General features: G+C 57.8%; 1 protein-coding gene across 2 annotated transcripts; it reads right to left on the bottom strand.

Annotated features, from left to right (window-relative positions):
* Positions 1 to 1,100: 1,100 nt before the first annotated feature.
* On the bottom strand, positions 1,101 to 18,413 carry AMOTL2 (angiomotin like 2). Of its 2 annotated transcripts, none has more exons than XM_024746259.1 (10): positions 18,266 to 18,413; positions 14,943 to 15,737; positions 11,915 to 12,212; positions 10,732 to 10,876; positions 10,292 to 10,384; positions 6,458 to 6,753; positions 5,375 to 5,679; positions 4,371 to 4,588; positions 3,627 to 3,806; positions 1,101 to 2,875 (listed from the first exon to the last, which is right to left on the bottom strand). In XM_024746259.1, exons 2-10 carry the CDS (start codon positions 15,674 to 15,676, stop codon positions 2,817 to 2,819), a joined length of 2,328 nt encoding a protein of 775 aa, XP_024602027.1. In that variant the 5' UTR covers positions 15,677 to 15,737; positions 18,266 to 18,413; the 3' UTR covers positions 1,101 to 2,816. The 2 variants fall into 2 exon arrangements, with proteins under 2 accessions (XP_024602027.1, XP_024602028.1); XM_024746260.1 differs by having other exon boundaries at positions 3,627 to 3,803.
* Between the last annotated feature and the right edge of the window lie 71 nt (positions 18,414 to 18,484).

The raw sequence follows: 18,484 nt of genomic DNA, 5'->3' as shown, positions 1-18,484 counted from the left end.
GTGCTGGCCGGGGAATCTGGGGCCCATCGCTATCGCAAAGTTGCTAGAAGGTCCTTGCACGTTCCCAATTCCTCCACCTGTCTGGCTCCATCTCTTGTGGGCAGGTCGGCCGGCTCGCGAAGCTCTCTACGATTCTGCTCGGATACCCATCACCATGGCTGCTGAGTCCCCACACCAGCCCTGAAAATACTTGGCTCACTGCCGTGGAGGTGACCGTTCCCATCACGGGCCTGTCTGGCCGCCCTCTGCCTGGTGGTTGGCTTCTGACTGACAGCCTGATGAGGCTGGTTGTGCCTGACGGGGAACCTCTGTGCTGACTGGCTCATGGCAGCAGGGGCTTTGTTTCTGATACAAGGACCCCTGAGATTGAGATGTTTTCTCTTTTGTGGTTTGGAGTGATATGCTTTCCTGGAGCTTGGGCAGGGGTGCTGAGGCCACAGCCAGGGAGGGAGGCAGAGCCCAAGATCCTGCCGCACACATGAAGACCCTCTGCAGGGCTCCAAGCAGCACGGCTCCCTGTCTCTTGGATGGTCCCAGACGGGAACTCCACGCTGGGGAGGGGGAAGGAAGGGTAAAGCCACCTTTGGACACCCCTTCCTACTGTGGAGTAACCACAGCGTGTGGGCAAACAAAGTCAGTTAGGCCAAAGTTACCTGGGGAGGCTGCCCCTCTGCCAGACTCTCCCAGACTGAGAGAAATGTTCTCTGGGGAAAGCCAACCACATCCTCATTCCAACCTTGTCCTTAATGCAGCCTCACAAATTCCCAGGACTTGTGGATCCTAGAAGAAATTACACTGTATAGCCTCCTAGCCTTGCAGATAAGGAGGGACCAGCCTTGCCCAAAGGTTTCCCACAATCAGAAAATGGAAACCAGCCTTCACTCCTCTTGTATGAGAAATGGCAGTCACCCTGAGCTGGTGCTTTATGGACATGCTATGGTCAGTGTTTAAGAACCAAGGCATACAGGAGCGTGGGGTGGACGAGTAGGGGTCCAGCTCAGTGCTGAGAGTGGTTGGGGACTATGACACAGGTGGCCCCCCCAAAGTTCCTACCCCCTCTCCTTTCCCTCTCAGTGTAGTCTCTCACCTGTGCAAAGATACCGCTTTTAATAAAATTTTTTTTTTTTATTAAAATACTGTTATACCCAGTGGAATGCAGCAGCAATCCTGGTACAGGGTGGCATAACAAAACAGCCATGTTTACATTTTAAATATTTACGATAACTTAAACATACAGACACACATCATGGTCTTTGGCAGAAAATGTTCACAGCACAAAAAAATACTTTAAAAGAAATACCAAATATTAATCCAAAATATATTAAGTTGTTTTTTTTCTTCCACAATATTTTTTTGCCTTTTTTTCTCTTTTTTCTTTTTTTCTTTGTAAACAATGCATATGAACCAAATGCATTTTTCAGCTTTCAAGAGGGGTAGGGAGATTTAAAAAAATATGCAATTGTCCAGCAAATGCAAATGTTTAAAAAGGAAACTTGAGGAACCATGGGAATAAAATAACACATATAAAACCTTAAAACGGTAAAGGAAAAAAAAAAAAAAAAAAACAAAGATTCAAGGAGAACTAAAAACAGTCAGGACAAACTGCTAAAACCCACCAATTGCTCCTGGGGCTGAGCTGGGGGACTCTTTAAGACCAGAAGTCAAAGTCACGGCCACTGGCAGGCTGCCATTGGATGCTTCACTCCAGTTCTCAAGCGCCGGCCCTGCTTCAGGGCGCTGGGCACGGGTGGCTCGAGGAGCCAGCCTCACGGCGCCATGCTGTAACGGGGGCTCCATTCAGAGGACTATCTGAGTCACGTCTCCCAATCCCTCCAGGGTGGGTGGACAGAGACCCTGATGAGAACAAGGCCATGTCTCCAGTTTCCTTTGGGAGAACTGGTGCTGGGAACCCCACCACAGCAGACTGGTGTGGTAGCTCACTTCACCTGGCTCAGGGCTCATAACCAAACTGACAGGATGTCCCAAGGACAGGAGCTGTGGAGCCATTTCAAGAGGCTGGTGATGGTGGTGGTGGGGGAGGGTCACGTGGGCATTTCAAAAAGGGTTCAAGATGGGGAAAAAGACAGCCAATATCCCGTGGATCAACTGGATCACGGGCCAAGGGCTTGAGAAGGGGAGATAACTGGGCGGAACCGTGACAGCAGAGATGGGAGCACAGAACGAGGGGACAGATCTGAAGCAGCCCGCTTCAGTCTTCTGTTCCACAAGGAAGGGAATTATATACAAACCACACAGCACATCCCAGTCCTTTCCAAGTGAAGGGGTGAGGCTGTGGCCTCAACGGGCCCCACAAGATGCAAGTGTGGGTGAGCCCAAGGAGGCGGTGAGGGGCTGAGGAGGTTGGAGGGACCACACTGAGCCAGGCCTGACTAGTGAACCAGCCCACCTGGCGTCCACGGGCAGCCATCCTTGGCAATCAGCCCCCAAATCAACATATCCTGTCCCCCTCTGCCCGAGTGTCCACTGGGGGTGCAGAAGGGGCTACTCCCTTCTGAGCTTTTGGTTGTTACCCTGGCAGCAAGCCTTGGGCTGCAAGCAGGTTAAGGTCCAGTCCTCATTCCACGTGGGCCCAGGAGGAATGTGGGGCTAAGGAGCAGAGTCTTCTGGGGGCCGGCTCACAGCTCCCCTCTCCTCTGCAGCATCCTTCCTCAGCTCCTGGGACCAGATGGTCAACGGGAATGAGTGCTGGGCTGGGGGACGGTGAAGCAGCCTCTGGAGGGGCTGCTGGAATGGCCACGTGGCAGAGGGCGGAGGAGAGCAGGGAGTGGTTCGGAGTCCCCAAGGCACCACCTCCTTCAGATCAGTATCTCCACCATGTCCGACAAGTCCTGGACTCTGGATGTAGCAACAGAATCTGGAGAGATAAGAACACAGGCACATGCCAACGAGCATTACCACACTGCTCTTTTAAATCCTACCACGTTTGAAAGATAGGATCTATCTCCACCAACTTTTCCCAACTCAGCTGCCCAGGTCGCCATAACTTGGCCAACCTAAGCACAAAGCTCTGCTCCCTCTGGGCTCTCGGTCCAGACCACCAGCCTCCAGCGTGGAAGACACAGTTGTTTACAACTTGGAACTGGTCGGAGGGCTCGGAGGGAGGGTGGAGAGCCCCGAGGGAGGGAGGCTGCCGCATTCTTTTCATGCCTGTGGTTTTCTGAGATGGTGAGGCCAGGCAAATACGCAAAGGCTAATGTGGAAGGCAGCAAACACAGTAATGGCATCTTCTCAAATTTCTCCTTCCCGGATTCTTTTTAAACAAAGTCTCCTAACTTGAGTGGAAGGGTAACTCACCAAGCTCCATTATCTTAGATATTTAGACTGGCAATAAAAGAAGACTTCCAAAGAGAAGATAAAGAGCCTCCCAGGTGGATCTGTCTGTAATCAGGGTTTTCAGTTCCCCTATTCATGCATCCAACCAGCTCTCATATGTACTGTGGTGGGCCTCACACCCTGCTCACCCATCCCTGTGCAGGGCTCCCTGTGGAGTGTGGGCAGTGAGTGGGGCCGGGTCTGGGAATAAAGGGTCAGGGGCCCCAATTCACACCCCAACATGCCCTCAGCCCCGCAGAGAAGTCGGGGGGTGGGGGGGGAAGGGGACTTACCCAGCAAGGCTGTCCTCTGGCCACTGCTGCACCCCAGAAGGCCGTCGGGCTCCAGGCCCAGGCAGGCGGCGGCGCTGTCTGGGGGGCTGTCAGTCTGGGTGCTCCCATCCCTGCTCCCATGTTTGGCGTGGGCAGCTAGGGGAGCCTCGGCCACTGGCTCCTCCGCTGGGGCCCTGTCTGCTGGAAAGGCAGGAGGTTCACAGTTATTGCCTTGTCCATAAGATGGAGCCCCCAGGAAGAACACCCCTACTTAACTGTACCTATTAGGGATGCGAATTGCTCTTGATTTGCAAGAACTTCGATTACAACTAAACGCTCCTGTTTCCAAATGGGAATACCTATCAGGTTGGATTGGGTTCCAAAAACTTCGAGTAGAAGAGGCTTTCTTAAAGGGGTGTAGATTAAATCTTAAAACCAGTAGGGACTCTCAGATTTCTGTGGCATCTGCTTAGAAGGGGGAGTGGAAGGGCTGGCCCAGAAGGTACATCTGTACAGGGAGCTCTATTTTTACTTAGATGGTAAGTGGCTGGGGCCAGGGTGGTGGAATTTCCAGAGATGGGGGCTACAGCCTGCTTCTTCACACCAGGGGGACAGCTGTGGGCTGCAGGATCACTGGAGCCAGAGTATAAACCAGCTTCCCTGGGTGAGGGGCTGGGGCGCCCTGGCTCCTCTGAGCCTCAGTTCTGAGGAAAGGCCTGAGGACACCCTAGCCTCTGCCTCTGCCGCTTACCGGCCTCCTCTCACCTGCAGCCAGCCGGGCAGGGGCATCCACCTGCCGCTCGCTGGAGGAGAGCCCTTGCCAGCCCTGGGCCCCTGCTGCTGCAGCCACGAAGATAGATGGCACCGACTTGGCGGGCCTCAGGGAGCCCTGGGTGGCCTTGCCAGGATCCTTCCTGGAGCGCTGCTGAAGGACCTTGATCACCGCATCCTTCTCCAGGATCTGGGCATGGAGCACCTTTAACCTGAGGGGTGAGAGGTCATGCTTGCATCTTCGGACCTACAGATCCAACAGCCCCCATCCTTCCCGCCTTGTAGACGTTGGAGGGAAAGCCTTTCCTACAACCAGGCTGGGCTCTCCTGGCCTTGCAGCAGGGGCAGGAGGGGGCCTTCAGAAATGCCATCACAGCTCCGGAACTGGATGCTCTGAAAATTGCCCATGCGTGAAGTGCTGGGCCCTTCTCACACCAGCAAAGGCAGGTCATCAAAGGGCAGGTTCTGGGTTCATCCAATAACAGCAATGGTACAATCCCTGTCCTGGAGGACCACCCCCAGGGCTGTTGACCAAAGGGGCTCAGTCAACGTGCTTGTGCTTTTGAGCCAGGTATAGGTTAAATGGAAATCTTGTGGGGCCTCTGAAATTGTTTTTGGAGAGAAAATACTAGCTACCCCCAGGCCGGAGGCCTCAGCCACATTCCTTCTGGGGGTGGTACATGGTGTGGACTCAGTAGGAAAGTCTTGCTCTCTGATTTACATGGGGGAGGGGGAGGGGGAGGGGATAGAGTCCCAGAGCCTTGGATGGCACCCAACAGTGGGGTCTCCTGGGCAGACCAAGGACTTGGTTGGTACCTCTGGGAAAGAATACGTGTATGATGCCAGCTATGCCAAAAGCACGGGGGTCAGCTCAGAAGTAGGAGGGATTGTTAGGCCAGGTGGGGCGAGGGGTGTTTATCACGGATTAAGGACGGGGCAGGGACTTGACATCGCCACCCCTCTACCCCCACCCAGGTGCCCGGCCTGTAATGCCCAACCTGCTTTCCATCTCCTGATGCCTGTGGCCGCCGGTGAGCAGGCCCTCGTTGAAGCTGCTGCTGGGTGAGGGCTGGGGGGAGTGCCGGATGAGAGTGGTGTCGCGCTGGGCGGCAGCTGTGGCGGCCGCATCCATGGCAAACTGCCTCATGGCACGTTCCTCCAAATACTTCTGCTCCCACTTGGTCATGTCGGCCTCCAGTGCCAGGACCTGCTCCTCCTTCTCTCGTAGCTGCTCCGACAGCCGCAGGGCACTGAGCTCCGGGGACCCACCGCCGCTACCACCACCGGGGCTGCCTGCCTGTCTCTGCAGAGAGAGGAGCACCGTGGTCAGGGGCGGCAGCTGGGGCGTGTCGGCCACAGGTCTTTGCCTCCACAGGAGGACTCTCACCGAGCCTTGGGCTTGGTCAGCCTCCCCGTACACTCTTCGCAGCCCGCTTCCACCCAGAGACAAAGGGGAGGCGTGGGTCCCTGAACCCCCGCCCCAAATCCTGCGGCCAAGGGTGTGAGAAGATCAGGTCTGCCTTTGCATAGCGACCACATAAATTATCTTCCAATCCGGGAAAGGGGTGCAACTCAATGACACTGGGACAACTGGTGTAAACTAGGACAGAACTGGGCAATCCAGGAGGTCTGGTCACCCTATCTCTGTGGGAAGGGTAAGGTTGGGAGTGGAGACAGAACCCTATCTGGTCTGTAAACACAAGAGCTATTCACACAGTCCAAAGTGAGGATAAAGACTCAGGATCTGGGCGACTATCTTCTCCCAGGATCCTGAGGAGACACACAAGAGGTGGCTAGTCTCCTCCATCAATGCTCCTGAGTGACTTTCTCTAGAGACCAAGTGTGCCAACCTGTGCTGCTGCTGAGGACAGAGGCCCAAGTCTTGAGTCCCCGAGGTCGGCACATGGCCCGGTGGCAAAGCCTCTGCTAAGACTGGTGGCTGGGAGGGGCCTTCAGCAAGGCCGGCACAGATCACCCTGGCTTTCCAAGGGGGCTTGGCCTGGATCTCAGCAGGGGCTCCCAAGCTGGCCTCCTCTGATGCTGCTCCAGTTCTGCCACCTCCGTGGGTCTTCCCAGCTCACCTGCTGCGCACGCAGGGCCTTGAGTTCCTGCTCCAGGCGCGTCCGCAGCCGTAGCTCCAGCTGCTCACGCTTCTCGCAGGCAGCCTGCAGCTGCCCCAGGGCCTGCTGCAGCCGCTCCACCTTCTCCACGTAGGCCTGCTTCTTCCGCAGCTCCTCCTCGGCTCGTGCCGCCCGGCCCTGGGCATTGCTCAGAGCCTGCTCCAGCAGCTCGGCCCGCCGCCGCTGGTCCTCGATGGCTCCGCGCAGCAGTGCCACCTCCCGCTCCAGCTTCTCCTGCTCCTGCTGCTGCTCGTAGCCTGCAGGGATGGAGAGGGGGGGCCTGGTCAGTGACGGCAGCCGCCTCGCTGGCCCCACGGAGCGCCCCCCACGTACTGGGCTCTGGGCTGACCACTGCAGCAGCACGACTGCATCTTATCCTCCCCACAACCTACGAGTTAGGTACCCTTATTAACCCCATTGCATGGGCCAGGAAACTGAGGCTCAGGTTAAGTCATGAGTAAATGAGAGTGCCAGGCCGGGGCCCTTGCAGTAGTCACTGGGCTACACTGCTCCTCTGCTGGGACATGGTCTTGCCAAGAGAGAGCCCCAAACACTGCCCACTTGTGCCAGGTGTCACCATTTCCAAAACACATTCACAGTTCCCCTCGAGCCTCACGGTGACACTAGAGACTGGACCCGGTAGGAACTGTGACGCCCATTTGCAGATGAGAAAACGGAGGCTCAGGTGGACTGTCGTGTGGTCATCATTCAAGTGGAAGAATCAAGAAGAGGGGAAGAGACCACCGTGTGCTGCCCCAGGAGCCAGGCACTTATACATCTTATTCCACCAAAGCCTCCAGTAACAGTCCCTTGAGGCAGGATTTGTGACCCCTCAACTTAAAGGGGAGGAAACATAGGAGGTGAATGGTGCTGCCAGGATGGGGACCCAAGTCAGCCTGCCTCTGACGGATTAGGCTGCTTGGCTGTGGTGTGAGGCCCTCACACCTAGAGGGCTGCCGAAGTGGGCTCCAGGGCTCACTCTGTGGACCCAGGTGCCCCTACCCGCAGAGTGTGTGGGCTGCCCGCCTTGCTGGAGGGCAGAGGCTCTGGGGCCTGCCTGGTGGACTCAAAGGCACTCTCTAGGGCAGCACTATCAGCACGGTGGAGCTTCCTGTCGTAACGGGCTGGTCCTACACCGTGCCTGCCAGTGCAGTAGCCACTAGGCATGCGGGGCTACTGAGCACTGGAAGCGTGGCTAGTGTGAGGGAAGAGCCGAATTCTTCATTTTATTTAATTTTAATTAATTTTGATCTTTGAGCCATCTTTAATCTTTATACCTATCACATAGGACAGTACAAGCTCTGGAACAGACTAGTGAAGGCTTGGGACCTGGCAGGCAGAAGGGAGGATTCATTTACTCAGGGCCCTGGGGCAGAGAGGGAGGACACAGGCGACTGACCCAGGTCAGCTCTGGTTCACGCTGGATTTCAGAAGGCTGGGTCCAGGCTGGCCTCATTCTTTGGGGTGGAGGGAAAAGATGGCAGAGCTCAGTAACACTGAAATTGAGCCTTTCATCCCAAGCTGGCCTGACCCCTGATGGAGTGGAGGGGGCAGGCGGGAGTGCTGACTGGGACTTTGGACCTGGAGGTAGTGACCCCATCCTGGGAGGCTTCACAGAGCCCAACAGCTTACAGAGTTTGCATCTCATCCCAGTCTATGATGCCCCCATCTTACAGCCTCAGAATCTGAGGCTCAGTGGGAAGAAACTGCCCAAGGGGGACAGGGCTGGGACAACCAGGCCTCAGGACTCAAGGTCAGCTCCCCAGGGAGGACAGGGCCTGACCTGAGCTGGAGGTCTGTATGGCTTGCCTAGTAGGAAAAGCAGATGGCACTGGCGATAGTGGCCACACTTCCCTACTAGTGTTGACTGACTCCAGAAAAAAGGTGAGATCAACCAGAGGCATCTTCCCTGGGAGTTCTGGTTTCCCCATGGCTATTGGGAGCAAGGAAGGGCTGCATGGCTTCCCTCAGCCCTTGGGGAGGATCCCCAGGACCCAGCCTTTGGCTTCCAGAAGTTCCTGCCACCTCCCACACCTCTAAGGCCCCGGCAGGGGCTGGGAAGTCTGAGACCTTGGCCATCCCCAGCCACCAGGATAAAACCCTGGGCCTGTCTGGCGGGCAGGGGGCGGGGGCGCTCCCAGGCGGGGTGGCCGCGAATCAGGGAGACAGGGCGAGGGGCCAAGGGCGAGCGAGCAGTGGAGGGAGCAGAAGGCCTTTCCCCCTGGGAAAGCGAGGCCCCACCGGCACGTCCCAGTCCCTTTGTCCCAGTGTCCTCCCTCCTCCCGCAGTGCGGGCGGGCGGGGCGCGGGAGGGTGCTCGCTCCCCGGGGAGCGGAAACGCCTCCAGGCCGGTCTCCCCCTTCGCCCCTCCCCTGTCCGCTCCCAGAAACCCGCCGGTGACTTCCTTTCTTTGGCAGGGCCCGGCCCCCAAAGTCGGCCCTCTACTACAGGGCGCCCCATTCTGCCCCCTTCCAGAAACCCGCCCTCCCCGGACTCCAAACGGGACCCCCGGGGCCGTCCCCTCCCCACCTCCCAGAGACCCTAAGTCATCGCCTCCCGCCAGTACAGCCTCGCCTGCCCCCTGCCCACCCCTACCCCCCAGCCCTTCAGTGCTGGGCTCCGGTCGGCCCTGTCCAGGGCCGAGCCCTCCTTGAGGAGGGAGGTGCTGCCAGCAGAGCTCAGCCCTCAAGCTGCTCCTCCACTTCTGGACACCCCCTAAGTATCCAGCTTCAGCACAGCAGGCTTTCTGAATGTGTTCCTCCTTCCTCGAAGCCACCCTCGCCCGGACACCAGCCGCCCCCACTCCACTCCTTTGCAAACACCCTAACACCACTATAGCACGTAGTAAGAGCATACAGGAGGAGTTTAATAAATAACTGCCTCTCTGTCTCTTCTGACTGCTGCAGCTTCTTCCTACTGCTGAGCTCGGGGCTCCCTTTGTCCTCCCCCTTCCCCCAAACTCCCTGCTCGAACCTCCACTTGAGCTACCCTGCTGCTTCTTCACCTGTGGCCTGCTCCCCACCCTGCTACCCCACAGAGCCCCTCTCTCAGGCTGCTGGGGACCTCTCCTCATCTCGCCTCTGGGGCCAGGCCACCCTTGTTGCCTGAAACCCAGGGTGGGAAGACCCTGCTCCTTCCTCAAGCTCACTGCCTCTCTTGACCTCCCTGCCCTGGCACCTTCCTGACCTGTTCCTGCTGTGCTCCACGCCGGCCAGGGGCTCAGCACAGCCGTGCTAGTGAACAAATGAGTGACTGAACGGATGAGTCAACAATGAGCTCATCTGTTCTTCAAGAAGCCTCTGACCACCCTCTTTAGGGGAGCCTCCTGAGCCCCTTCTTTGGGCTGCCCTGTTGGTTACGCCCCATTTTTGGCTGGTGCCTCCACCTGTTATGGCCCAGCCTCACCATGCTCTCCAGCTTCCCGCATTCCCCCGGGCACCCCCTGGGAGACTCAGGCTCTTCCTCCTCTCTCATCTCACCTGTCTCCAAGGCTCTCTGGCCTCCCCCATGCTTCTGAAGGACACCGAACCGATGGTCAGCACCACAGCTCAGCAAACCACAGCTCCCCAGCTATCCCTCTGGATCCACTGATTTCCCCAATACACAGAGAACCAGATCTTTTTCCTCTTCAGAAACTACCCCTCCCCCAGGTCTAGTCCACTGCTGGGTGTGTAGTAGACATTCAGTAAACCCAAGCTCCAAGCACTGCTTTGATAGAGGAGGCCGATCCTCCCTGTGCTGAGGGGCTGTCCTGGCCACACCTCTGGCCAGGCTCCTGAGTGGGACCCCTACTCACTTTGAGCCAGCAACTTGGCCACCATGTCCTGACTGCCTGCCTGCGCTTCCTGTGTCTTGCTTGCCAGGCGCCGGTTTGCAGATTCCAATCTCTCTGTTTCAAATAAAGAAAAGAGGTTTTAAGGAAAAATGTTTGAATACAGGTGAAGCCGCCTGCTGGGGTGTCCCCTCGGTCCTATCTGTCGGGCTGCATTCTCCAAGTTGGGGGTGGGCTCATAGGGAAGCTCCAGGTCATCCTGGGCCACATGGGTGGGAGCTCCATGAGGGGCCCTAAGGTCTAGAACACAGAGACAAGACTCCCCAAGGAGTCTCAGCCTAGTCTCCTTTGAGTCGATTTACACTATTATTGCAGAGGACAGATTCTGAATTATTCCCTAGAACAGCGGGATCAAGCTGTCCGCAGGCACTCCCCACCCCTCCACCTGGGTAAGCCGTCCTCACCTCTCAGATCCCGGTTGAAGTCCTGCAGCCGTCTCATCTCACTGTCCATCTTGTTCCGCATAGTCTTCTCCAGGGCCTCCCGCTTGGAAGAGGCCCTCGTCAGGCTCTCGTGGGCCTCAGAGAGCCGCTGGATTTCGCTCTCCAGCTGCAAGAGGCAGACAGCAGAGCTGAAGGAAGGGGATAGTTCCCAGGGAGGGAGTGGCATCAAGGTCCCCTCCACAGACCCCGGCTGATCTGCTATTCTCCATCAGAAAGGGTGAGAGAGAAGAGGATCAAAAGCCACAGCAAAAAAATCACCTAGTTCTGGTGGGACGGGCTGCAGCCTGTAGCCTCTAGAGGTGGACCAGACTGCTGGAACAGGCAAGCGAGGGTCCCTTCAACTGTCCCAAGGTCCTGAGCAAACCCAAGGCCAGGTTCTCTGGAAGTGGCTGCCTGCAGCGTGACTAAGCGCAGCTTTCTGGGGCCCACTGTCCAGAAAGAAGCATCTTCCTTTTGTCTGGCTTCTACTGAGAAATCTGAGCACAATGGGCCCAGGAGTGGGCATTCAGACTCCAACCACGGTCTGGAGGGTGGACTTATCTTGGACACCACAGGATGGCCTCAGGAGGCCTGGGGCCACCTGCTAAGGCTGAGCGCACAGCTGGTAACCCTTCACTAAGAAGGGAGCACCAGACCCCAGCCTGAGCCGCCCCTGCTTGGAGGATTTGCCTCTCCAGCCACCGCCATCCACCCCAGAGGGCCAGCCTGGCCCTGGCTGCCCCTCCCACTTGGCGGCTGGCAGGTTCCGCACGTGCTCTTCGCTGGCCTGTGATTCCAATAAGTCGCTCGTTTTTTCCAAGAGGAGGGGCTTCCTCTGTGGCCAGGGCTGGCCTGGAACAGACTTGCTGTTGTGTGGGGGATACAAAGGGCTCTCTGTGGGAGGTGTCCATGGGAGGGGGTGTGTGCAGGGGAAGGGTGTGAGTGTGAGGGAGCCGTGAATGGGCTCTTTCTAATCACCATTGGGCAGCAACAGCTCATGCTCCAGGCCTGCTGTGCCAGCTGCTCCCCAGCTGTCTGGAGTCAGCCAGGGAGGGTGCACGAGGGATGGGGGCGGGGGCTGAGGGACGGCTGAGAAGCCCAGCCAGGCCAGCCCCGTCGGGGTCCCTTCTTCCCCCTGCCCCTCCGAGGCCCCAGCAGGGCCTACCTTCTCGATGCGGCCGGCCTTCTCCGCTGAGCTCTCCAGCTCCCTCTTCAGCCTCTCGTTGTCCCTCTGCAGCCTGGCATTCTCCCTCAGCACAGTCTCCATCTGGGCCAGGTGGGCACTGCCCGAGGAGGCCTGGGTGCTTGCTGGGGCCTCCAACCCTGGTAGGCTGAGGGAGCCTAGCAGGCCCTGGCTGAGGGGAGCTGGGGATGGGGGCGGGGGGTGCTCCTGGGGCTGCTGCAGGTACTGGTACTGCTGCCGCTGCTGGAGGAACACAGGGGGCACCTGGGCCTGCAGGATCCTGGGGAACAGAAGAGTAGGTGCTCAGAGACCGAGAAGCCACCCCGAGTCGCCCCAGCCTTCTTGGGCAGACAGCCTCCCCACAGCGTGAGGCAGCGACTGGTGGGGAAGGCCTTTCCACATGGCGTCCCCAAGACCTTCAAGGGCCAGGGGAGCAGGGCTGGAGGGGATTAACATGAGCATGTTTATTTCATGCCCAGCCTCACTGTGGCCGAGGCCCTGGGGATCAGCCTGAGCAGTCCTAGCAACCCGAGCTAAAGAAGAGATCTTGAAAAGTGCACTCCTGACCCTTCTCATCAATAGAAGGCTCTTTCTGAGTGTGGAGGTCACATCCATCATGACTGAACACACAAACTTCCAGGCCCCTGGGCCACTTGGTGTCTGTTCCGGCCCCTGGTGTCAGGCCCTGCGCTCACACGCACTTCTTCTCCCTCCTATTTTGGGTCCCGTCACCCCTTGAAGAAACATTTTTAGAAGACTGCAGCTAAGGTTAGAGCGGCGAGACAGATGTCAGGGGTAGAGTCTGGGCTCCAGAGTCTGACAAAATAGGCATTCAAACTCCGGCTCCAGTGTTTAAGCCCATGGTGCGGCAGGACTCTACTTAATCATGAAAGTAAGGTTCTCAGCCTCAAGGGGGTTTGTGAGGGCTACATTTGCCTGGCAGAGTGCTGGGCCTGCAGTGGGCGTTCCCACAATGACGGCCCATCCTCCGTCTCTCCTAGTGGAGACCGCAGCGTACTCTCTGCTCAAAGAGTAAATGTGACCCAAACACTGGATTTTCTGGGGCGTAGTGGTTGCCTCAGGACTATGACAATAGCCTGAGTTTAGGGACAATGTCCTACTGGTATAACGTCAGCCTTAGGGCCCCACGTCAAGGGAAGGAGCAGAGTAAGAGGCCTGTGGGGTCGCAGAGCCTTTCTGGGGCCTTGTGGCTCTAAGTGTAAAAGAGGTGATGGCCTCAGTTTCACCAGGAACTTTCCCAAGTCCCAGACGCCCCACATGAGTCCATCACCTCAGCACTTATGCCTGCCCTTCCCCTCATCCCTCCCCTTCATCCTTCCCCCTCCAGACTCCGGGCTCCCCTGCCCCTCTTATGACCCTAGGCTATAAGAACAGTCCCTGCCCCCAGTTCCCAGAAAGCAAGTCTCATCGGATCAGCCAAAGGAGAGGCTGGCAGATGTATTTCTCTTACTGCCCAAGGTAGAGCTTCCAGTGAGAGCTGAGAGTCCCCATTGGAATGTGCAAACTCTCCCTGTGCTGCTAAATGTGGCATCTTGGGGTTGCTTCTTGAACTTGCTCCCCCTGCCCTGGGCCAGGCAGACACAAATGGCATTCTTTGGGGATGACTTGGCTCCAAGAAAGAATACAGCCTCCTTTCCTTCACACTTGCTCTCCCTTCCCCTTGTTCGCCCCTCCCCCTCCCTCTTTTTTTGTTCTCCTGCAAACAGTCTACTTCCTTTCCACGATATTATCTTTTCCTGACAGGGCTCAATAAGGCTGGTCCAAGAGAAGAAACCACGACTCAGCTTCCGAAACTCTCCCAGGACGGAGCCCTGAGAAAGGAGATAAGGTAGGGGGGCCTGGGAGGTGGAGGGTGGCGAAAACCCACAGGCTCCATCTTCTGGTCCCTTCATTCCAAGCTATCACGTCACTCATTTCTCGAGAGCTAAGAAAGCCATCTTTCCCGGGAAAGGGCACACAGTGGGAAAGTGGGTGACTAAATGAGGACTCAGCAGGCACGAAGAGAACCAGACTTGGACCTTGGGCCATCAGAGGAAGAGGGAGTCTGCAAACCTTCAGGCTCCTCTGGTGGGGCTTCCTGGACCCCTATGCGGGGGAGATGCAGGGCGTGTGAAAAGGGCGTGTGTCAGCTTCTCAGGAGAAGGTGCGGGGCCAAGCGATAGCCTCATTTCTAGGAACCCTATTTCTGCCAACTATCTGGGCGTCCTGCCCCTCCCGGGAATCCCTGCTTCCATTCTAGCCTCTAGAATCCATTCTCTACATGCAGCAGAGGAACCGTTTTAAAAAGGCAAGCCAAATCGCATCCTCTAAAGGCTTCCCTTCACACTGAGAATCAAACACTAAGCCCTCCCCCCAGCAGCCTCTCCGGAGCCTCCACAGAAAGGGGCTCACCTGGACCAAGAATCCTCTCCTACTCCAGGCTCCAGCCACATGGACCACACAGAAAAACATGAAAGGAAATGAATGGTAGGGACAGGGCAGCTCCCGCCCTGCTGCAGGAGCGGGGAGAGGTCCCTAAGGAGGCCATCTGGTCCTTTCTTCCTGCCTACAGTTAGGAATGCCTCCCAGTAATCACAGAAAGCAAACATGTCCACTTGTTCTTAGAAATCTCCAGAGAAGGAGGTTCCACCTTCTTCCCACTTAACTTGGAAACAGCTTGGCAATGATTCCCAACCCTTGTCTTTGCAAGTTCTTTCTGAAACCCAACCTTTAACCCCCTGCTGTAATTCATAGCCTCTGAAAACCCTAGTTACTCAACTGCTACAGACAATTAGACAATGGTGTCCACCTCCAAATTAAAGCAAGGGATGCCGCTAAGTTCTCATGTGACCCTGGCTAAATCCCTCTTTCCTTCCAGCATTAGCTCCCATCTCGGGAGGGAGAGGGTATCATCGGCCTTCCTCTGGAGCTCGCCAGGATTCTGGAGGCTCTTCACCCTGGGAGAACTACGCTGGAAGCCAAGAGCTTGAAGACCGAGGTGGGCAGTTACCTTACTTCCGCATGCTGGAAGTGCGGGCTGCCACGGGTGCGGTACCGCGGGTCGGTGACAGCGGAGGTGGTCTCATGAGCTAGCACGATGTGTGGGTACTGAGGTGGAGGTCCGCGGGGCTCCGGGCCCTCTGCAGGGGCGCCCCTGGGCAGGGGGCCCTGCTGGTTGCGGGCCAGCTGGGGGAAGCTGTGGGAGGCGCTCATGTGGCTGGGGGTACGGGCCCCGTTCCTCTCCAGGGACAGCTGCAGGAGCCGCTCGCTCAGGGAGCGCACGTGCCCATGCCTCAGCTCACGCAGGGCCTCATCCTGCCTCCGAATGCCACCCGGGGCCCCGTGGGGATCCCGGTCCCCCATATGTGGCTGGGGCCCCGCCTGCTGGGCCGCATAGTACTGCGAGTGGGCTTTGGCCTCCTCATAGGTGGGCAGCTCCTCGCCCTTGCCAGGCTGTGGGCACAGCCGGTAGAGGCTGTTCTCTGCCAGGTGGGTCTCGGTGCCCTGGTGCTCCTGGCCCTGGGGCTCCTGCCTTGTGGCCTGCTGCAGCACCTGACTGTCCTCGGGGGCCACGATCTCCAGGGGGGCCTGGGGGCTCCCTGTGCCCCCAGCCCCAGCCCCACCCCGTAGGGCCTGCTGCTGGATGGCCAGCAGCGTGCGGGTCTCGGTCAGGTTGCCATAGCGCAGCTGCTCCTGGATGAGGCGGTGCAGGACCGTACCCGAGGAGTCTTCCAGTGTCCTCATGCTTCCTGGGCTTGCACACAACCGCCTGGACAAAGGCCAGCAGCACCTGGCCCCAGAGCACCTGGGAGGAGAGAAAGAAGACCACTCAGTGGGAGCACATGGGAAAGGGGGGGACTTTCCATTACTGTCTGGTCAAAGGCATGATGGTAAAGAGCAAGGCTATGGAGGGGCACACAAGCCTGGGTTCAACTGCCAATGCCGCCATCTACTGATTAAGGCAAGTCACTTAACTTCTGAGCCTCCGTTTCTCCATCGGAAATATGAAAGAATAATGCTAGCCTCACAGAGTTGAGAATTAAAACAGGCAATGGCTGTTGAGCTCCTGGTGTACTGTAAATCCCTGGCAAAGGACTGCCATTATAATCATATTCATGGAGACTTACTGTGCCTAGAGAAAAACACCAATAACCTAGACACCAGGAACCTTGGCCTCCTGCAGTCAGCTTCCCATCAAAGAGCCTGATGAGTGACTCTAGCGCAGGCCTAATTCAGCTCTAACCACTGAGCCTTCCAGTCCAGGGGTGGACAGGGCCCCAGTTTATTGGCAGGTGATAAAGAATGATTCCAGCCTGGTAGACGCCCTAGGCAAACAGCCCCCAGGACCGTCTAGGATGAAGCATGCCTTGGCACAGCTAACTCACCACCCTTTACTCTGCTGAGCCCTCCCTGTCATGGCAGTCACTCTGCAAGGTGAACAGGAAGAAGGAAGAAATGCATCTGGATTGGTGAATAAGGGATGAAAGAAGAGAGACTATAATAGGACAATGGTTTTGTGAGATGAGGCAAAAAGGTGCCACCCATCAAGGTTTGTGGGCCAGTCACATAGTCTGTACGCTGACAGTAAGTTCACACGTGCTCCAGGTAAAAAGAAAGGGTGGCACGATGTCTTCGATTTTATGATTACCACCCCCAGCTACACACACACTTGCTCCTTGGATGTGCCCTGATGGCCCTCTAGGCACGCAGGGGATGATGGGCCATCAGCATCTTGACATCGGTAACACCACTTGAGCCGACTGAAGAAGTAAGGGAGCGAGCGGGGAGGCTCTTGGCTGCAGGAACCTGGGGCTGGGGGCTCTGAGCCTAAACTGCAGGGAGATAATATCTCCTGCGGAAGGTGTTCCCTTCTGAGCCTGGGCTCCCAGTGGCTCATGGCCTGGCAGGCTGCCCACCTCACCCAGCTTCCTTTCCACAGCCTCCTCTACCACAGACCTCCAAACTGGGATTCAGGGAAGATCAAACAAAACCCACACCTCCGGAGGTCCTGTGTGCACGGGAGGAGGACAGTAGGAGGAACGCAGCCCCTCCTCTGCCCCAAAACTAGCCCCAGTGCCCTGCTCAAGTTAGGGCTTGGCCAACTGGCAGAGCAGCCATTCCACTCCCTCCTCCCAGCTGCCCAAAACCGGGGAGAGGGAGATGCGTCTGGAGGGTACTCTGTATTCATCCTTCCTGGCACCCCCTCATTCCCCCCGCCCCAAACACACAAGGAGGGGAGATGCAAGACTCTAGAACTACCCGAGGCAAAACAAACCTGAATCAATTCTCCCTAGCGTTTCATCCACCGGGCATTCCTAAGTTAATCACTGTCTGGGCTGACTGCAGCCGAGGAGGACCGGAGAATGCTGCTTTCCAGACAGATTCCAGGCCCTCTCCCCACCAACAGTGTGCCTGGGTGCAGGGAACACCTCCCGCGCCTCTCATCCCGCGTTTGTCCCGGTCAAAACCCTCGGATGCACATCCTTTCAGCAGAGCCGTTACTAAAATCTGCGCCCGCGACCCGGGCCGTGCACCCCTGCTGCACTAGCGCGCCCAGGTCTCTGAAACACCCTCTTCTAAGCAAGCACGCAACTCCGGCCTTTGCCTGGGCTCACGCTCGCCTAAGGAACCAAAGCGAGGGTCTCTAGTCAGACCGCACCTCATCCCGCCCTACCCGGACTCCTGGCTGACTACGAGCACCCGGTGGCCGCCGCTGCGCCGGGAGCTGGGTGGACGACGGTAGCCCGTGGTCCGGCGAGGTCTTTAAGCGTCGTGGAGCCGCCTCCCTCCCTCCCTCCCGAGCCCTCTTTGTTTTCCAAATGCTCCAGCGCTGACGTCAGCGGGCTGGACGGCAAGCTGCATTCTTTCTAAGTGAGAGCCGGACCGTGGCTCAAGAGAGGATTTTCCAAGGAAGACAAAGAGGAATTCTTGGGCTAGTTGGGGGGCAAAGACACCTGTAACCCCTACCTAACCAAATCAGCCCCCAGGGCGCTGCAAACTGAGCTCCAAGCGGCGTCTTCCGCCCAGATCCGCATCCCCTGGCATCCCCTCTTCCCAACCCGCGACCCCAAACACCCACTACGTTCTCCCTAGAGGCTGCCCCCCCTCCTCCAGCCCCAGCAGACCCGCGCGCCTTCGAGAGACACCCCCGGGCGGAGCGGTCCTTGCCCTGCTTCGCGGCTGCCGGGAAAGGCGCGCTGTGCCTTGGAGGACGCTGGGTCCGCTCCGCTCCCGCTCCCGGAAAAGCCCAGGCTGCGGCGGGGCTCGGGCTTCGGCTGGGGCGAGTCTCTGCGGTTCCGCGCGCTCCCCAAAGCGCCGAGCGGCCTTCCTTACCGCAGCGGCCCGCGGGTGCTCGGCGCTGTCAGACCCGACGACCCGGCCTGGCCCGGCTCGGCTCAGCGCGGCGGGTGAGGTGTGCTCTCGGCCGTGGCGCCGACGCTCTGGCCGCTTGGGCCCCGGCACGCAGCCCCAGGGTCGGCCAGCGCCGGAGGCGGCTGCTATGCCAGGAATGTGAGAGTTTCAGGTTCCCCCTCGGGATCAAAGCGAACCACA

Source organism: Neophocaena asiaeorientalis, unplaced genomic scaffold (genome assembly GCF_003031525.2).
Source record: "Neophocaena asiaeorientalis asiaeorientalis breed wild unplaced genomic scaffold, Neophocaena_asiaeorientalis_V1.1 scaffold437, whole genome shotgun sequence".
Taxonomy (NCBI): domain Eukaryota; kingdom Metazoa; phylum Chordata; class Mammalia; order Artiodactyla; family Phocoenidae; genus Neophocaena; species Neophocaena asiaeorientalis.
The sequence above is the reverse complement of the archived record's forward strand: the minus strand, read 5'-3'. Positions and strand labels throughout refer to the sequence as shown.